Here is a 16994-nt window from a genome sequence, read left to right as displayed (position 1 = left end):
AAACTGGGAATAAACAACGAATAAGTTAAGCTACCATTTCTTCTACCACAGGGAGCAGGTGAGATACAATGAGGACCTGCAGGAGGCTAATGGTAACAATACATGCCTTTAGAAGAAATGTGGAATGTAGAAATTCTTCTAGTTCTTGATGTGGAGTCTCATAGGAAACTCAGCAAAAGGCTGGATGTAAGTTCAAAAGCCAAAGGCTCAGGGCTGGGTCTGAGACTCTAGCTGTGAGCAGGGGCCATTAGAAGAGTCTGGACACTCCAGGATGGCATGGAGCAGAAAGAGAATCAGGCCTCAGTAATGACATGCTTTTAGAGCAGAGGCATAAAACAAAGACCTTAAGGAAGAATATAAGGAGATGACCAGAGAGGAGAGCCGGGCAGAGAATTTCTAGAAAGAGACTCCAGAAGGGCGAGAAATACCAAAGATGTCTAAAGGTAAAAGGCTGGAAATTGGATAGAGAATTTTGTCATATGATTTCATAGCTGGTCTCGATCTGAGCCATCTATTGGTGGAAATGGAACAGTCCATTTCCCTGTATTGTAAAGGAAGGCACATGGCTAGTTTAAATTCCTTCTTAGCAGAGGCTCTAAAAATGCAGAGGAAGAAAATCAATGCAGTAGGAAGTAGAGAAAAACATTAATGGCTTGACAGGGGTATAGTTAGGGATTAGGAGAAAGGCCAATGGGAAGGGAATGGTTGAAGACACAGAAGACACTTGTAGGAATGAGAAAAGGCATTCAGGCATCGCCCTTTATCCATGGCTTTGTATTTTATTGCCTTAGTTATTTATGGTCAACTCCCTGCAGCCCCCAAACTTCCAGAAATAAATAATGCATAAGTTTTTTTCAGTAAGTCTTATTAAAGCATCTTGTTCCATTCTGTTTTGTTAATGCCTTTAGGGATTACTTTTATTATGATTTTTAACTACGTGTAGGTATGTGTGTCTGCATGTCTCTGGTTTCCACATTCCCTAGAGTATGAGACAGTCCTGAGTTGCATGAAGTGGGTGCCCAGTACCAAACTCAGGGGCTCTCTGAGAGCAGCAAATTCTTTTAACTGCTGAGCTGTCTCCAGCCCCTTCAGCTGCACCTAATTAACAACTCAATGCTGTCCTAGGGGTGCATAGGAAAAGCCCTAACACACATTTCAGACATCCAAGGGATGTGTTCTGCAATGGAAGAGGTAGCAACTGTAATCATGACTGCTGGACCAATTTTAGTTGTCTGTAAAAATGGGGGCCACCATTCCTAGCTTTGCTGCACTTAGAATCTGAACAGTATGAAGCTTTTGAGTCCAAAGAAAAGAAGAGGAATGCTGTTGGGAAAGAATCTGAATTGCCCCCCCCATACCATCTCTGTATTTAAAATTATAGGAAACCTACATGGTCAGTAACACAGATGACAAGACTGCAAGACTCACAGTCATTATACACAGTACATCTTACATCAAATACTATCTTGCGCGTGGTATTTCTTAGGCCCAACATAATTCCATGTGAGCCTCAGTCTGAGAAGACGTGCTAATTTGCCCTATTCTATTTTTTCACAGGCCATCACACCAACCTTGGAATACAGTTGGATAGCAAAGTTATGCGAAGAGTCCCTGAGTACTACAAGAGCTGGGCTACACAGAGAGTGTGCTCCCCTGACTTTGCATGGCACATGCTTGTCTGACAGTCCATGGAGCATATACTTCTGGCCTATCCTTGGAGCATGCTCATCTGACTAAACATTGAGCATGCTCATCTCACTAACCATTGAGCATGCTCGTCTGACTGACCATGGAGCATGCTCCTCTGACTAACCATTGAGCATGCTCATCTGACTAAACATTGAGCATGCTCATCTGACTAACCATTGAGCATGCTCCCCCCCCCTCCCCATACAAGGAACGTGCTCTTGAGAACTTGCATCTATCTGCACTCAGAGGAACAGATGTGCTTTCATTTTCCTAAGCAAAATAACAGGAAGTATCATCATTCTTGAGGTCACAGTATTCATAACAGGAATGTGTGGAGAGTCACATACGTGAGATCAATTGGAAGCATGGTGTCTGGTTCAGTCCCTATCTTGAGGGGGATAAAATAATCTCAGTTCTCAAATGGTGTCAGTCACCATAAGGACCCAGCCCAAGAGGACTAAGCACTTCTGTAGTCCCTTATAATCTGAGCTTGAAAGGGGCCTCTGCCTCTTCAGCCAGCTGGGCAGCTCACAGAAATTCTATCCTTGCAAACGGAGCTATAGGTACCAGAGAAGCAGCTCTTCCCTCTGATTAGTGGAACAGCTATGACAGAAATTGTCTTTTCCCCAAGACATAAAGTGACATTTTAAAGGAGAAGCCTCTCTTTTGATGCCATGGAGTCATTTAAAAATAAATGTAAATGCTCCAAAGAATGTCTGTTTAAGCACAGCTGTAAATCAGGGACACAAGACCATTCACTTCAGCCATCTCTCTGCCGGATTCACTTCTTGATCCTCAGATTATGTAAGAATCAAATCCAGTACTATCTTTACTTTCAAAGTCAGTTTGCCTGTTTTGCTGGTGACTACATGGTATGTTAGAGCCTTGTACATATGCTTCAGTTTCCAAACCTAATTGTGATCATGGGCCGGTAAGGTCGAGGACCAGGTCATGAAAGCCATCATAGCTTACCCACCTGGGTAAGCTTGTAGGAATATTGCCAAATGAATGGGAGACTGATGAAAACTGGAGTACAGTAGTGGGTGGGTTGCTAAGCAGCCTGGTAAAGAGGATTGCAAATTAGGTCCCATTAGTAGAAAAGGTGGGGTGGACAGTGAGAAAGACTGCTTTTCTGGGCCAGCAAAACTGGGTCCTAGTCCCAGGCTGGCTTGTTGGGCTTCACTCACTCAACAAATAATCCTTGAATTTCTAGGCATTTGACAGGCTCAGAATAAGACAACATTTCTTCTCCCAAAACATACTGAAGGTTTCTAAGTAGATCACAAGAGAGATATGGGAAGACATTGCACCTTGGTCAGTAAACGTGGGGTATGTGCTGAGCAAGAGCCTTCTAAATCAAGTTGTTGTCCAGGAAAGCATTCTGAAGACTCTTGCTTCATACCTTGAGGGATACAAAGGGTCATTTGTAGACTGGTGGAAAAATTTACCCACCACAGGGAAAGGGACTAGTGTTTCAGTTATTCTGCATCATGAAATGTAGGAGGTGGCATTTGACAGCTGATAGCATAGCCAGAGGTGTATCTAACCTAAGTTAATTTGCAAAGTAAAAATGCCATTGAGTCAGTACAATTTGCAGTTGAAAGTAGAAGTCCAGAGACAAGACAAAACTGGGTTTAAAGATAAGCTTTGACATACACCAATCACATGACAGTAATCACTTTAAAAAACAAAACAAAACAAACAAGCAAACAAAAAAACCAAACACTCTTCAAGTTTAGTTTCCTTAGCACAGTGTTCTCCTGATTTGGTTATCTATTGATGTCCAGCAACTCCTCTCATATGAAATGCCTTAAGACAACACATATTTAGTAATTCTCAGGGTCATTATGAATTAAGAATGTGTTATGGCTTAAATGAGGCCCTTGCTTCAAGGGTCTATCACATGGCTGCAACCAAAGTCAACCATGGTTGTGGTGCCATCTCAAGACTCCAGAAGCTCATTTACAGGTCTCTTGGCAGTTTGGTTCTTGCTGGCTGGTGACCAGAGTCTCTCCGGAGTTCTTTACTATGTTTTGCCCTCCTAAGGCAGTATATAGCTTCCTCAGATCCAGTGGAGATATGGTGTTGACTGGCAAGACAGTGTAGAACTAGAGTTTCATAAAGGTTATTCATTGTTAGAGCCCGAATGTGCAGAACTAGAGTTTCATAAAGGTTGCTCATTGTCAGAGTCCGGATGTGCAGGGCGGGATGTGCCTGAGGGAGAGCCAGAGATAGGACTTGCCAAACCAGCTATCAGCCTCAAGGACACTGACCATCCGTAGCCACCCCCTCCCCTTCCTTCACCCCCCTGAGTGAGATGAGCCACCCTACCTGCCTGCTGAACTGCTAGATAACACATACTACTTGCTGATGTCATTTCGCGCCGAAAGTAACCGTGCACCTTTTGAATTGACCAACCATGTGTAACGGCGCGAATGCCCCTTACCTCCCCTATATAAACCCCCAAGTTTGGAAGCTTGGGGTTGATTCCTCTGTCTCCTGTGTGAGATTCGTGTCGACCCGGGATCCCGCTAAGTCCCGGGATCTCGTTAATAAAAGCTACCTCTTGCTGTTACATCAAGAATGGCTACTCGTGATTCCTGGGGGCACCCCACCCCGCGATCGGAGTGAGAGACGCGGCTCCCCGTTTTGGGGTATGCTCTTTCATTTGGGGGCTCGTCCGGGATCGGAGCGTGACCCCCCCGGAACCCCGAATGCCACTTGGAGGTACGTAAGTGTGAGTGCTGGAAAGCAGCCGCTGAATGTGTGCGTGTGTGTGTGTGTGTGTGTGTGTGTGTGTGTGTGTGTGTGTGAATAAAGTCCTATAGTCTGTGTTTTTCGGTACCGGTTTAGTGTCTTAGTGCACTGTCTGGGTAGATGAAGGATTCCTGCCCTGTGCACGAGAGTCTTAGTGCACTGTCTGGGCAGAAGAAGGATTCGTGCCCTGTGCACGGGTGGAAGAAGGTTCCCCACCCCGTAGAAAGCTAGGTTGAGAGTGCACTGTCTGGGCAGAAGGAGGATTCCTGCCCTGTGCACGGGTGGAAGAGGGTTCCCCACCCCGAAATGGCACCTGTGAGTAGATGAAGGATTCCTACTCCGAATAGTCTTTTTCTTTCTTTTTTCCTTTTTAGAAAGCACACCGGGGGACGCCTCAATCGCGCAGGCTCTGGGACACGTGAGAGATGTTCCGAGAGCCAGCCTTTGTCGGGAGGACCCGGCAACTGACAGGCAAAAAGATCTGACTGTGACTTGACTTCGGAGGTCGCGTTCTGCTGCCTATTTGAGTATAGGCACGGACTAGTGTGCTTAGATGTGTTAGTGTCTGTTGTCTGTATTCTGTTTCTGTGTTTGGTATCCCAGAAGCAGCTAAGGTTAAGCTGCAGTTTGGGCCATGTACTGAAGGTACCAGGCATCTGTGGAAATTGGATATAGGATGCTTTGTCTTGGTCTTGTTTGTCTGGATTGTTTTCTGTGGTATTGTAAAACAGTGTTTTATCTGTTCTTGTGCTCACAGTCAGCGGTGATGAGTTGGGGAAGATTTAAATTTTGCTTGGGAACAAGGAATCTTAAAGTCGGAGTTTCAGCCGGTTTGACAACTTAGTGAGTAGCTGCCTAAAAGATCAGAAATGCTGTCAACAGGTTATAAAAAAAAAAAAAAAAGTTCCAAACACGGATAGAAGGCCCTCACTTCTGCCTGCTCTCTTCAGACGCCTGAAGGTAGAGAGTGCCAGGTCTGCCGCCAGGCTCCAAGGGTGGGTCTCTAAGGGGCTGGAAAATGCCCCAGCAATCTGGGTAAGATAAGGAAAAGATAGGAAGAGAAAGTTACAGAAATTTGAAGGGTTAAGCTAAGTCACTGAGAGAGTTATTGTAAGTTGCAGAGAAAATAATTTGATGCGTGGTTCAGGGTCTGTGCAGAAAAGTGGACAGCACCTAATAGCTGTAGAAGAAGATGCAGAGAGACTGAAAAAAAAGAAAGAAAGAAAGAAAGAAAGAAAGAAAGAAAGAAAGAAAGAAAGAGGTAAAAAGAGCAGGAAGCTAGGGAAGAAAAGAGACAAAAAGAAGAAGTTAGAGAGCTAAAGAGAGATAAAAGATGAGAGAGGAACACATATTGGCCACAGTAGTTAGGAAACCTAGGAAGATAGTACCTGGGAACAGAAGAGAATTCCTGGCTAAAGATCAGTGTGCCTAATACGAAGAAAAAGGACACTGGGTCAGGGACTGCCCAAGAAAGAACAAGAGGGGCCACTGGAGAGCTTCTTGGTTCTAGAGTGCTGGCTATGTACAGAGATAGAAGGGAAGTATGTATACAGGGACCCAATGCTCTGTGCTCCTATGCCCCCCAGTGGGCCAATATCCAAAGACCTTGAGTGCAAGGGGCTACTGGCAACGAACAATACTTATGGACTGCCCGAAGAACAGTGGACCTTGGCGTGGGCCGGGTAACCCACCTACTAGTTCATGGTCACCCCTGACTGCCCCATCCGCTGCTCATGAGAAAATTGCTCTCCAAAATGGCTTGCGTGGGCTGAAATGGCTGGGTGAGGCCATGTGTATGCATATCTACAGACTGTGTATGTGGAGCTTAAGATCTGTCTCAGTGCACCAGTACCTGATGCTGGGAGATGAATGGCTTAGTGCTTTTCTGCCTGGAACACATCACTCCTGCCAGCCGGGCACTAACAATTATCACCCAATCCAGGACTTAAACTGTGATAGAGTGGCTGATGTTTTAGAGTGTCCCAAAAGATGGGACCACTGGTCAGCTGCCATGGACTAGATTCTCCACCGGTTGGGGACAAGCTGGTCACCTTGCTGCCCAATCCTGACCTGGAGCCACCACAGCACAAGTGTCAAGCACTGGCAGAAGCCCATGGGTGGAGGAAAGACCTCTGCGACTGGCTGATTGACCCCTGCTGAAAGCCGAGGACCTTGTCCACAAACGGGAACAGTTCTCTTCATGAAGGTCAGAGATAAGTGGGTGCTGCCGTGGTGGACAACACAATGTCATCTGGGATGGCTGAACTTCTACCCACCCAGCACATCAGCACTGCAGATGCCTTTGCCATCTCTTGGATGCCCTGGTGAAGCCAACAACTGTGAATACTATTCATTGCCCAGGAAAACTGGAGGGAAGAGATTCAGTGACATGGGGCAGTGACAAAGCAGATAAAGTGGCTCGGGAAATGGCTATGCAGGAGCCTATCCTGGTTACAGGCCTGCAGGAGACAGCCACTGGGAACTGGGATTGGACTAAGGGATGGCTTCACTTAAAATGTACAACAGAAGAAAAGGCCCAAATTGCTTAAACGAAAAAAATAAAAAAGGACAATGGCACACTTGAGGGGAAAATCTATACTCCCCAGAGAACAAAGAAAAGACTCACTTTGCCAAATACAGAAATGGACTCATTTAGGAGATAAGAAGTTTGTCCAAGTAGTTAAGGTGTATGTAATAGACTTTAAGATTTTAGTCAGAGAGACAGTAGAAAGTATAAGGTATGTCAATAAGTGAATACTTAGCAAGCAAACAGGGCAAAGAGATCTAGAGAGTTTAGTGAAAAGTCGAAGTGAACTTCACTGAGATAAAACCAGAAAAATATAATCACAAGTGTCTCCTAGTGCTTGTAGATACTTTTTCAGGAATAGATAGAAGCTTTCCTCACCAAATGAGAGATGGCCTCTGCAATCATCAAGAAGATACTGGAAGAAATCTTCCCCCGATTTGGAATGCCCAAGGTAATCTGGTCAGACAAAGACCCTACTTTCGTTGCCAAGGTAAGCCAGGGTGTGACCAAGTATTTATCGGTCAATTGGAAATTACATTGTATCTACAGACCTCAAAGTTCAGGACAGGTAGAGTAAATAAATAAATTTTTAAAAGAGACCTTGACAAGATTAAATTGACCATGGAGACTGGCGGAGACTGGGTGACACTCCTTCCCTCTTGCTCTCTTCAGAGCAAAAAATACCCCTTCCAGATTCAGCCTTACCCCCTTTGAGATCTTATATGGGGCCTCAGCTCCCCTGACTGTATTAGATGATGTTACTGAACCAACATGTCATAGTGCCATAGTAATAATGATTTGTGTACCAGGCTAAAAGACCTACAGGTGATACAGAAAGAAATCTGCTCACAGCTGACAGCAGCCTATGCTCCAGAGACCCCTGAGACATCCCATCAGTTCCAGGTTGCAGCTACACTGAGCCCAGACATTCGAGCCTCACTGGAAAGGACCATACCTGGTGTTGCTGACCACCCTGACAGCTGTCAATTCTCAGCCCTCACCAGCAGCATACTAGCTGTTAGGGCTGAGAGCTGGGACCTAGAGGGAAATTCAGTCATGTTTGTCCTGGGTTCTATCAAGATAGGTGTGGGATAGGCTTGATTTCCATTACAAATGATGTAACATTGCATATTTTAGTACTCTTAACCCTTCCTGGGACTGTACCTCAGGGATCACAGTCTTTATAAGCTTAGAAGTTCTAAAAGCTAGTCTTGACCTTGGTGTATAGGCTTAGATAGTGTCCAGATTAGAATCCTCATGTTTAGACAACAATATCAGGCTGTGCGAGGTGAGGAGCCCCTAGATGCTGAGCCTATCATGTAGTTCCAAGATTTGAACTACTCACACACAAAAAAAGAAGTGGGGAATGTAGAACTAGAGTTTCATAAAGGTTACTCACTGTCATTGTTCAGATGTGCAGGGTGGGACATGCCTGAGGGAGAGCCAGAGATAGGACTTGCCAAACCAGCTATCAGCCCCAAGGACACTGACCATCCATAGCCACCCCCTCCCCTTCCTTCACCCCCCTGATTGAGATGAGCCACCCTACCTGCCTGGCGAGCTGCTAGATAACACATACTCCTTGCTGATGTCATTTCGCACCAAAAGTAACCATGCACCTTTTGAATTGACCAATCATGTGTAACCTCGCGAATGCCCCTTACCTCCCCTATATAAACCCCCGAGTTTGGAAGCTCGGGGTCGATTCCTCTGTCTCCTGTGTGAGATACGTGTCGACCCGGGATCCCGCTAAGTCCCGGGATCTCGTTAATAAAAGCTACCTCTTGCTGTTACATCAAGAATGGCTACTCGTGATTCCTGGGGGCACCCCACGTTTTGGGGTAAGCTCTTTCAACAGAAAGGCCATTGAAGTGAATTCTGAACACTATGGCCCCATTCTGTTGGTCAGAATTCACAAGCTAGCCGACCCTTCTCAGGTCGGCAGGGGTGTGTTGTTGGAGAGTAGGAGTGCATGGGAGGATGGGCATTTATACAAGAAAGAGAACAAACACTAGGAAATGAAGCTGTGGGGATTCCATCTTGTATTTTGGTTTGCCTCTAATTTGTAGGCTAGACCTCCAGTCAATGTCAGAGCTATTGTTATGCAGAATGGAGGGATGGTGAGCCAGAGTCAGAATGTACTGTGGGTGGAAGAGTAAATAAGGTGACTTTGGACAAGTCAAATAGCCTCCTGCCTCTGAGACACCATTTTGTCCTCAGCAAAATGTAAATACTTGGTCACAGGGGGGCAAATGAGAAAAAAAAAAGTGCAAGCTTCAGTTTGTTTTCTGAGGGAGAAAACATAGCTCTCTCCAGCTTTTGGGGACAAACTGCTCTGGGCCTTTTCTGTTTTCTTGATTCGGAGTCTGTCAGTCTAGTATCTTCAAGGATTTTAGCGTTTGGCCCCTTGGAGCCAAATAATAAAGAAATATATTAAATAACATATAAATAATTAAGAATTACATGGCTAGGAATAAACACAACAAGAAAGCTGGTTTTGGGAGTCCTTTAAAGTATCTCTAAGGCTTTTTTAAAAAACTACCTTTGCTTCTAAGGAGCCCGTGGGGGGTGGGCCTAGCTGAGAGAAAACTGGCTGTATGTGGGAAATTTCATGCTCCTGATAATAAAATGGTAATAAAACCTCATCTGGCTCCTGAGACTTAGAGCAGAGGGGATGTTTATGGTGGAGGGGGTTCCCCAACACAGGTCCAGCTGCTTTCCAGGTTGGGAGGTTTCCAGCCCTACAGGGCAACTGGGATTATGGACTCTGTGGCCTCCTGCTAGGGCAGTTCCTTTACTTTGGGAGAAAACACTCAGTTGTCCTGCCCTGGTGCCAGACAGCTTCACTCTAGGCTCCAATAGAATGGTGTCACAACAAAGTGAGATTCACAGTCTGCGCTGGGGTGGTTTGCCCCAGGGAAGGTAAATAGCTGGGGAGGACATTCAGAGGGTGGCAGTGTCCTCCCAAAGGTTAGCCAGTGATTGGGGATAGAGTTTGGGAGTCAGCCTTTCACAAAGGCATGCTTCTCAGCAGGAAATGTGGGTGGAGCAGAACAGTTCTGGGATAGAGACAAAGCTCCTTTGAATCTTTATCAGAAGGCCTGGCCTCTTGCAGGAGGGGTACCCGGGACGCCAGGGCAGGGAGAAAACTCCAGTGTGTAATCTAATTACTCTCCCTCGCTCTGTCAACCTAGAGTGCACAGTTGCTTACAGCCTCCAGCTGCCAGCACGCTGAGTGTCCCTCTAGCTCATGAGGTCACCTCCTACAACGTCATAACCCATACTGGAGAGTTGTGGGTAGCCCAGGAGTAGTTGGGACAGCCCAGACCAGATCTGGCCAACAGTCTCACCTTCCCAGGCTGGCTGCTCCACCAAACTACAGCAGTCTTAGAAAACCTATTGAGAGCCAGTTGCAGTGGCCGCTGGCAAACTTTCTCAGAGTCGTTGATTGGTCAGTGGCCGAGAGCTTTAGCCAATCAGCGCGGTGTTTGGGCTCGCATTTCAGACCAAAGGTCCAAGTGGGTGTCTGGCGGGCACAGTGGCCTTCAGAGACTCAAGGTATGGAGGGCAGAGCCAGGGAGGGGTGAGCATGTCTTGGGAGGGGACAGCCAGGCGGCTGGCACCGCCATCACAGCTATCGCTGCTCCTGGTGCTGATGCTGCTGTCACGAGCCGGGGCTCTGCATCCTGAAGAGCTCTTTCCTTACGGGGAGTCGTGGGGAGACCGGCTGCTGCAGGAGGGCGACGTTGAAAGCTCCGCGGCTGTGAAGCTAGCAGTATGTAGAAGTAGCTTCTACGGTGTCCAGTTCAGCAACCTCTACGTAAGTTCTGCTCGCAGAAGTGTGAGGCTTGGTGTGGGGTTGTAGTTTCTTCCCAGGGTGCTGAGCAACTAACCTCCATGTTTAACTGTCACTGCCGCTGGGGACCAGACTTAGCAGCTTCTTGATCCCTACTGTGGAGGAATAAGGATCATTTCAAGGGCGAGCTGGAACCGTCCCCCTCTACTTCGACTTCCCAGGCAGGAAGATGAAATTGAGGCAGCTAGTGCGGTTTGTGTTTAGGGGCGGTGGGAGGCTGTGCACGCAGGCATAGCAATCTAATTAAGGACATGGCGCTCAAGGTGTGCAGTGGTGGAGAAATATGAACGGGTTCAAGAGTGGCCGCAACTGTGAGTCGCAGTGCACTTGAGCACTGTCGCCAAAGTTGAGTTTGTTACCCTGGATGTGTCTCAACCTGCCAAGAGTAGGGTGTCTTCTTGACTCAAGTAGAACTCGGACCGTAGGTGCGTTCGACTGGTGGTTGCCCACCACCAGTTTGAGTGACCACCGTTTTGCCCTTTTAAAAATGTTTATGTGGGGTGGGATTCACGTGCTACCTCATGCGTGTGAAGAGCAGAGAACAACTGAAAAATCCCACGCAGAGAGACCCTTACTCAAGTCTTGGGAAATCTCGGACCTCAGACACAGAGAGACCATTTTGGATGTAATAAGCAAAGGTGAGGTTTATTACGGAGGCCTATTACAGAGATCTCCGGGCAGACACGTATCCCGCACAGGAGACAGAGGTGTAGGCCCGAGAGGCTGGGAAAAAGAGTATTTAAAGGCAGAGGCTGTGAGCACCAGGGGATGGGGGATGTCAAAGGGGAATGCACCACAAGTTACAAGATTGTTTTATGGCTCCAGGAGATAAGGGGACGCCAGAAGGTTTTATGGCCCCCTGGTTCCTGGAACAGAGCTACTAAATCAGGAGAAGGGTAGGGTCTTCAGGTCCTCATTATTTTTAAAAGTTTGTCAAAATTGATGAAGCATCTGTATTTGAAACACCTCTGGTTAGGCTTGGGCTGCCCGGTTTCCTGGAATGCTCTCTGCAGGACACAATGGCTGAAAAGCACAAGTAGGGGCTTATCAGGGTCTGGAGGACATCTGGTTAAAGTATGACTCTGAGTAAGCTGGGGGGATGTCTTTGGATGGTTTATGGCTCAGTCCTCGATAGCCTGAGCTGGTTTTTGCATTCCTTTTCTTTATCTTTATGGCCTGTTATTCCTGGCGGCAGGGCTTAGCCCTGAGTTTGTGGCTTTTGGGGCTAACTCTTTTAATTTTATATTTCTTTTTTTTTTTTTGTTCTTTTTTTTTCCGGAGCTGGGGACCGAACCCAGGGCCTATGCGCTTCCTAGGCAAGCGCTCTACCACTGAGCTAAATCCCCAACCCCTAATTTTATATTTCTAAACCTAGAATTCATATAATTTTCTTTTCACAACCAGTTTTTTTTTAATCCCACCTTCTGTCGGGTCCTAAAACTCAAGTCATCAGGTTTGACAGCAGAGTGCCCTTACCTGCTGAACTGTCTCACCGCCCTGTGGTCTTATTGTAGGTGGGCACCAATGGGATCATCTCCACCCAGGACTTACCCAGGGAGACTTAATATGTCGTTGATGATTTTCCTACTGACTTCCCAGCCATCGCCCCATTCCTGGCTGACATCCACTCGAGTCACAACTGTGGCCGGACCCTGTATGGAGGACACCTCCTGAGCTGTGCTGAGTCTGGCTGAGTCTGTGCACAGGCTTCCCCGCTACCCACTTCTTCCTGGCCACCTGGGAGCAAGTGGGCGCCTAGGAGGAGGACAAGCTTGGTTGGGGCTGCATGGTCTGGAGAGGTAAGCAGAGGTGTACCCTGCAGCTGCATAAACAGAAGGGTTGGGCTTGAAAAGGAAACTAAGCATTGGCTAAGAAGCATTCCCTTGATTCTGCTCCTCAACACTAAGAAAATCGCTTAGTAAAATGAGGGAGTAAGGTGCAGATACCAAAAACCCTGAGGGAACTTAAGGCACTATACAGTTTTTTTTGTTTTGTTTTTTTCTGGAATCACCTATAAATACACAAATAGTTCTAATGATATATTCATCAAAAAATTAAATATTTGGGAAATTTAAAAAGGAACAACTTTTTTTTTTTTTGTATGAGCTGGGTGTGGTGTCACTCACCTTCAATCCCAGCAGAGTCAGAAAGGCAAACAGATATCTGTGAGTTCTAGGCGAGCCTGGTCTACAAAGTGAGTTCCAGGACAGAATACAGAGAAACCCTGTCTGGAGAAACCAAAAATATCCTGTAGGTTCGTGTGTACATTTCTATTTATTTCTTTAATATTGTTGCCGTTGACAACAGTGGGTCCACAGTGCCCATATTACTGTTTCACTTGCTTGTTCTGCTGTTTAGTATGCTCTGGTCAGTGTATTTCTGTAACATTTATTACAACCTTATAAAATCTCACCCTTCCTAGTGGTCATTAAGGTTGCTCCCGTGACATTTTTACTATAATCAATACTATAAAATGCCTTATAAGGCTTATATTTTATTCGTGTGTGTGTGTGAGTGTGTGTGTGTGTGTGTGTGTGTGTGTGTCTTTCTCTTTGTCTGCTTGTGTTGGTAGGGCCAGAAGAGGGCTTGGGCCCCCTGAAGCTGGAGTTGTTACATCCAGACAGTTGTGAACTGCTTGACTGACAATGGATACAGAGATTTGAGCTAGCATGCTGAAAGGACTACAAGGAGCTGAGCCACCTCTTCAAAGCCAACACTTTTTAAAGTGTCAAAACACTGCACAGCCTGAGCTGACATCACAGGAGAGTGAGCAAGCATGCCATGAACTTCTTAGTAAGTTCCCTGTAGCTTTCTCCACATTGCCTTTGTAACAGTTTACATACTTCAATCTGCAGGAGCCTGCTTTGCAGTCTCCCTGGAGAAAACACCAACTCTGCTCTGGCTTTGGTCTTGGCAACATGTGAAGCGGGTATGGGTGGGTGAGGGTAAATGGCCTCATTCCTGGTGTAGGTAGAGACAGAGTCCTCTTGTGAAATTCCACCTGGCTGTAAAATGCCATAGACCTGGAGCAAATCTGTGTTTGCTTTAACTTCCCTAGTGCCTCTGAGCTACAGAAGTGATGTCTTCCCTAAGAGCTTGCCCATTGTTCCTGAGTTTGTTCTGTGAAATTAAAGGAAGAGACATGTTTTCCTAAAGCCTGCACCAGCAGAGATGGAGAAATTGTTTGAAGCTACAGTTTCTTACTTGACAGGTTAACATCCAGTTTTGTTTACTTACTAGCCTTGTAATGCCTTGGCTTTGACATCTCAATTACAGTTCAACAGAATACCTTCAACTCAAACACTGCTTCCTTGGTGCAGGCCAGCCAGCTAGAGGGCTAGAGAAGACAGGCCCCACTGTTAGGTTTCATTCGCTCAGTCATTCATTCATACATTCTTTTTAAAACGTTTATCTAATATCATGTATAACAAGCTTATAGTGGAAAAAAATAAACTTTTCTAATACAAGCAACTAGGTCGCCAATTCTAATATTTCTATTTTCTTACAGTCTTTTTTAAATTTTTAATTTATGAGTGAGTCTGTGGGTTTGCATGCACATGTGTGCATATGCATGTGTGCATATGCATGTGTGAACCAGAGGTCAACTTTAAATGTCTTTGCATGGGAGTCATCTTGTCTTTTTATTCAGGGTCTCTCTGGGACCTGGGGCTCCCCATTTACGATAGGCTTGCTGGCCAGTGAGCCCTAGGGATCTGCTTGTTTTTCTCTCCAGAGCAGAGATTACAAGTGTGCTGCCACGACCTGCTTTTGATCTGGGTGCTGCCATTCAAATCAGGACTTCATGCACGCATAGCAAGCACTTCATAGGGTGTGCTGCCTTCCCAGCTTCTCCTGTAATGTTAAAAAAATCTATGTCACAGAGTTAGGGTTAGGAGCTAGGGTTTAGGGTTAGGAGTAAGGGGTTAGGGTTAGGGTTATATATGCAGAGTCATATATATCATATATAATCTCTATCTGAACATAGTCGATATTTGTTAATTCAGAAACTACTATTACACATTTTCCTTATATCGGCACTGAAATAGACATAGTCTCTAAGCAGAATGCTCTTACTCTGAATGGCCTCTCTTACATTGTGTAGGAACACCACTGATAACCTTTTGTTGGGGTAATATGGTAGACTCTCCAGCTAGAGCTTCCTCCTAACCCATCTTGATTCAGGGATTCCATTTGTGTAGGTTTCAGTGAGTAAGCAATTTCTCCAGGATAGAAGGCAGAGTATGTTTCAGCCTCTGCGCTGGAGGTTAATGTACTAGGGGCATGGCAGGCACAGTGTCTTTCAGAAGAGCAGGGTGTTGGGATCTGATGCAGGAGCACTCAAGTGTAGAAATGTTGTCCCCTCTGAGGACTGCAATTGGTTCCTGGAAGTAGGCAGCCTTGAACGATTTGAAGTGGGGAGTCTGACGTTTATGTTGTTCCTTTTGTTTTGCTTTTGATCCCCCCACCCCATGCATCTCAGGTTGGCCTCAAACCTCATAATGGAGGATGATCTTGAATCTCTGATCCTTTTGACCTGACTGACCTGTGCTGAGATAGTGGGTGTGCAGCATCACACCCTACCCATTTGATGGGAATGGAACTGAGAGTGCAGGCTGACCAGGCACTCTACTAGCTGAGCCACAGTCTTTCTGGTGACCTTAGTTAGTAAGGTTCGAAGGGCAAACTACTTAGACAACTGTTAAATAGTCTGTTTGTTCACACCATCAGACTTCTCTTTAAATTTTTAAAATTGTGTTTATGCACATGGGTCATATGCCTACATACCGTTGCATGCAGTGCCCGTGGAATACCCTGGACCGGATTACCTACAGTTGTGAGCTGTCATGTGAGTGCTGGGAAATGAACATGGGTCCTCTGGAAGAAGAGCCAATGATCTCAACCAGGGAGCCATCCCTCTGCCCCCCTCTCCTTACCTTCTTGCAGGAGTGTTTTATACTGTCTTCTCGACACAGTCCCACAGGATAAGTACAGTAATTACTGTTTATATCACAGAAGAGAAAATAATTTCCAAATCTGCCTTAAGTGAGGCAAAGTCACCTTAGAAGACATACTTTTCCCCTTTCTTACACTTTCCATGCAAGACCCATTTCCTGTACACGAATCATATAAGTAGTTACAGTAACAATCGCTGCACTTTTTCTGAAGACATCTAATAAATAAGGTTAGCGTTTTAGTGTTCATTGCGGCTTTGGTGCTAGGATAGTTCTTGGAGCCATATTCAAAGGAAGTGTGAACTGGAGTGAAGTTGCTGTGAAGGATGCTTCTGATGACAACCTCACTTTGAAATTATGTTCTGCTGCTCCCAAGGAAAATTAGCTAGCCTCTTGCAACAGAAAAAACAAACAAACAAACAAACAAACAAACAAAAATTAGAGCAAGAAGCATTTGCACTGAGGCTCCGGGGTCTTGAGGCTGTGGTGGGTCCCCAGTGTTTTAGTGTTTATTTGACATGAAGGTTACAACCCGAGAGAGATGAGTTTACTACTTAGGATTCTCATTTCATTAGCAACCTTTCATTAGAAACTGTCTTTGACAGTTTCCTTTTGGTGTCCGTGCATGCGGTACCTGTGTCTCTGTGTGTGTCTGTGAATGTGTGCGCATGTGCAGGCACACACAGACATTCATGCATTGCTCACATTTGTGTGGAGATGCACGTGTGTGCAGACCAGAGAAGAACTTTGAGTGTCCTTCCTTAGGCACTATCCACATTTTAAAAATTATTTATTTGTTCTGTGTACGTGTGCATGCTTTGACACTGTGGTAGTCACAACACAAATTCAGAGTCAGCTCTCTGCTAATCCTCCTTCATGGGGTCTGGGAATTGAGCTCTGGTCATCAGGCTTCCGAAGTAAGTGCCTTTAACCTGCTGAGCACTCTATCCAGCTCCCTTTCAAATCATGTTCAGGCACACCTCCTTCTGACCCAGTACTCAGCAGCTAAGCCAGGATTGATTGCTGGATGATGAAGCTCACGAAGCTGCCTTCCTTCCTATGGGACTACAGATCTGGGACTGACAGACACCATGACTGTTTTTGTTCAGTGTGTATTCTAGGGATCAAACTCAGGTGACACACTGAACCATTTTCCCAGCTCTTCCTTCAATTTTGCAGTTCTGGGACTTGAACACAAGTCCTCAGGAAGGTT

General features: G+C 45.8%; 1 protein-coding gene across 1 annotated transcript in view; it reads left to right on the top strand.

The window, feature by feature from the left end:
• The first annotated feature begins 8610 nt into the window (after positions 1–8610).
• The window catches only part of LOC148006393 (uncharacterized), a 40128-nt gene continuing 31744 nt past the window's right edge, over positions 8611–16994 (top strand). Inside the window, exons 1-3 of the mRNA XM_087655373.1 lie at positions 8611–8814; positions 10479–10793; positions 12344–12628. Coding sequence (XP_087511499.1) covers positions 8611–8814; positions 10479–10793; positions 12344–12394 — 570 coding nt within the window. The 3' untranslated portion in view covers positions 12395–12628. The remainder of the gene's footprint in view (positions 8815–10478; positions 10794–12343; positions 12629–16994) is intronic.

This window comes from Rattus norvegicus, chromosome 3 (genome assembly GCF_021556685.1).
Source record: "Rattus norvegicus strain SHRSP/BbbUtx chromosome 3, alternate assembly SHRSP_T2T, whole genome shotgun sequence".
Classification (NCBI taxonomy): Eukaryota; Metazoa; Chordata; class Mammalia; order Rodentia; family Muridae; genus Rattus; species Rattus norvegicus.
This window is presented reverse-complemented; position numbering and strand designations above follow the sequence as displayed.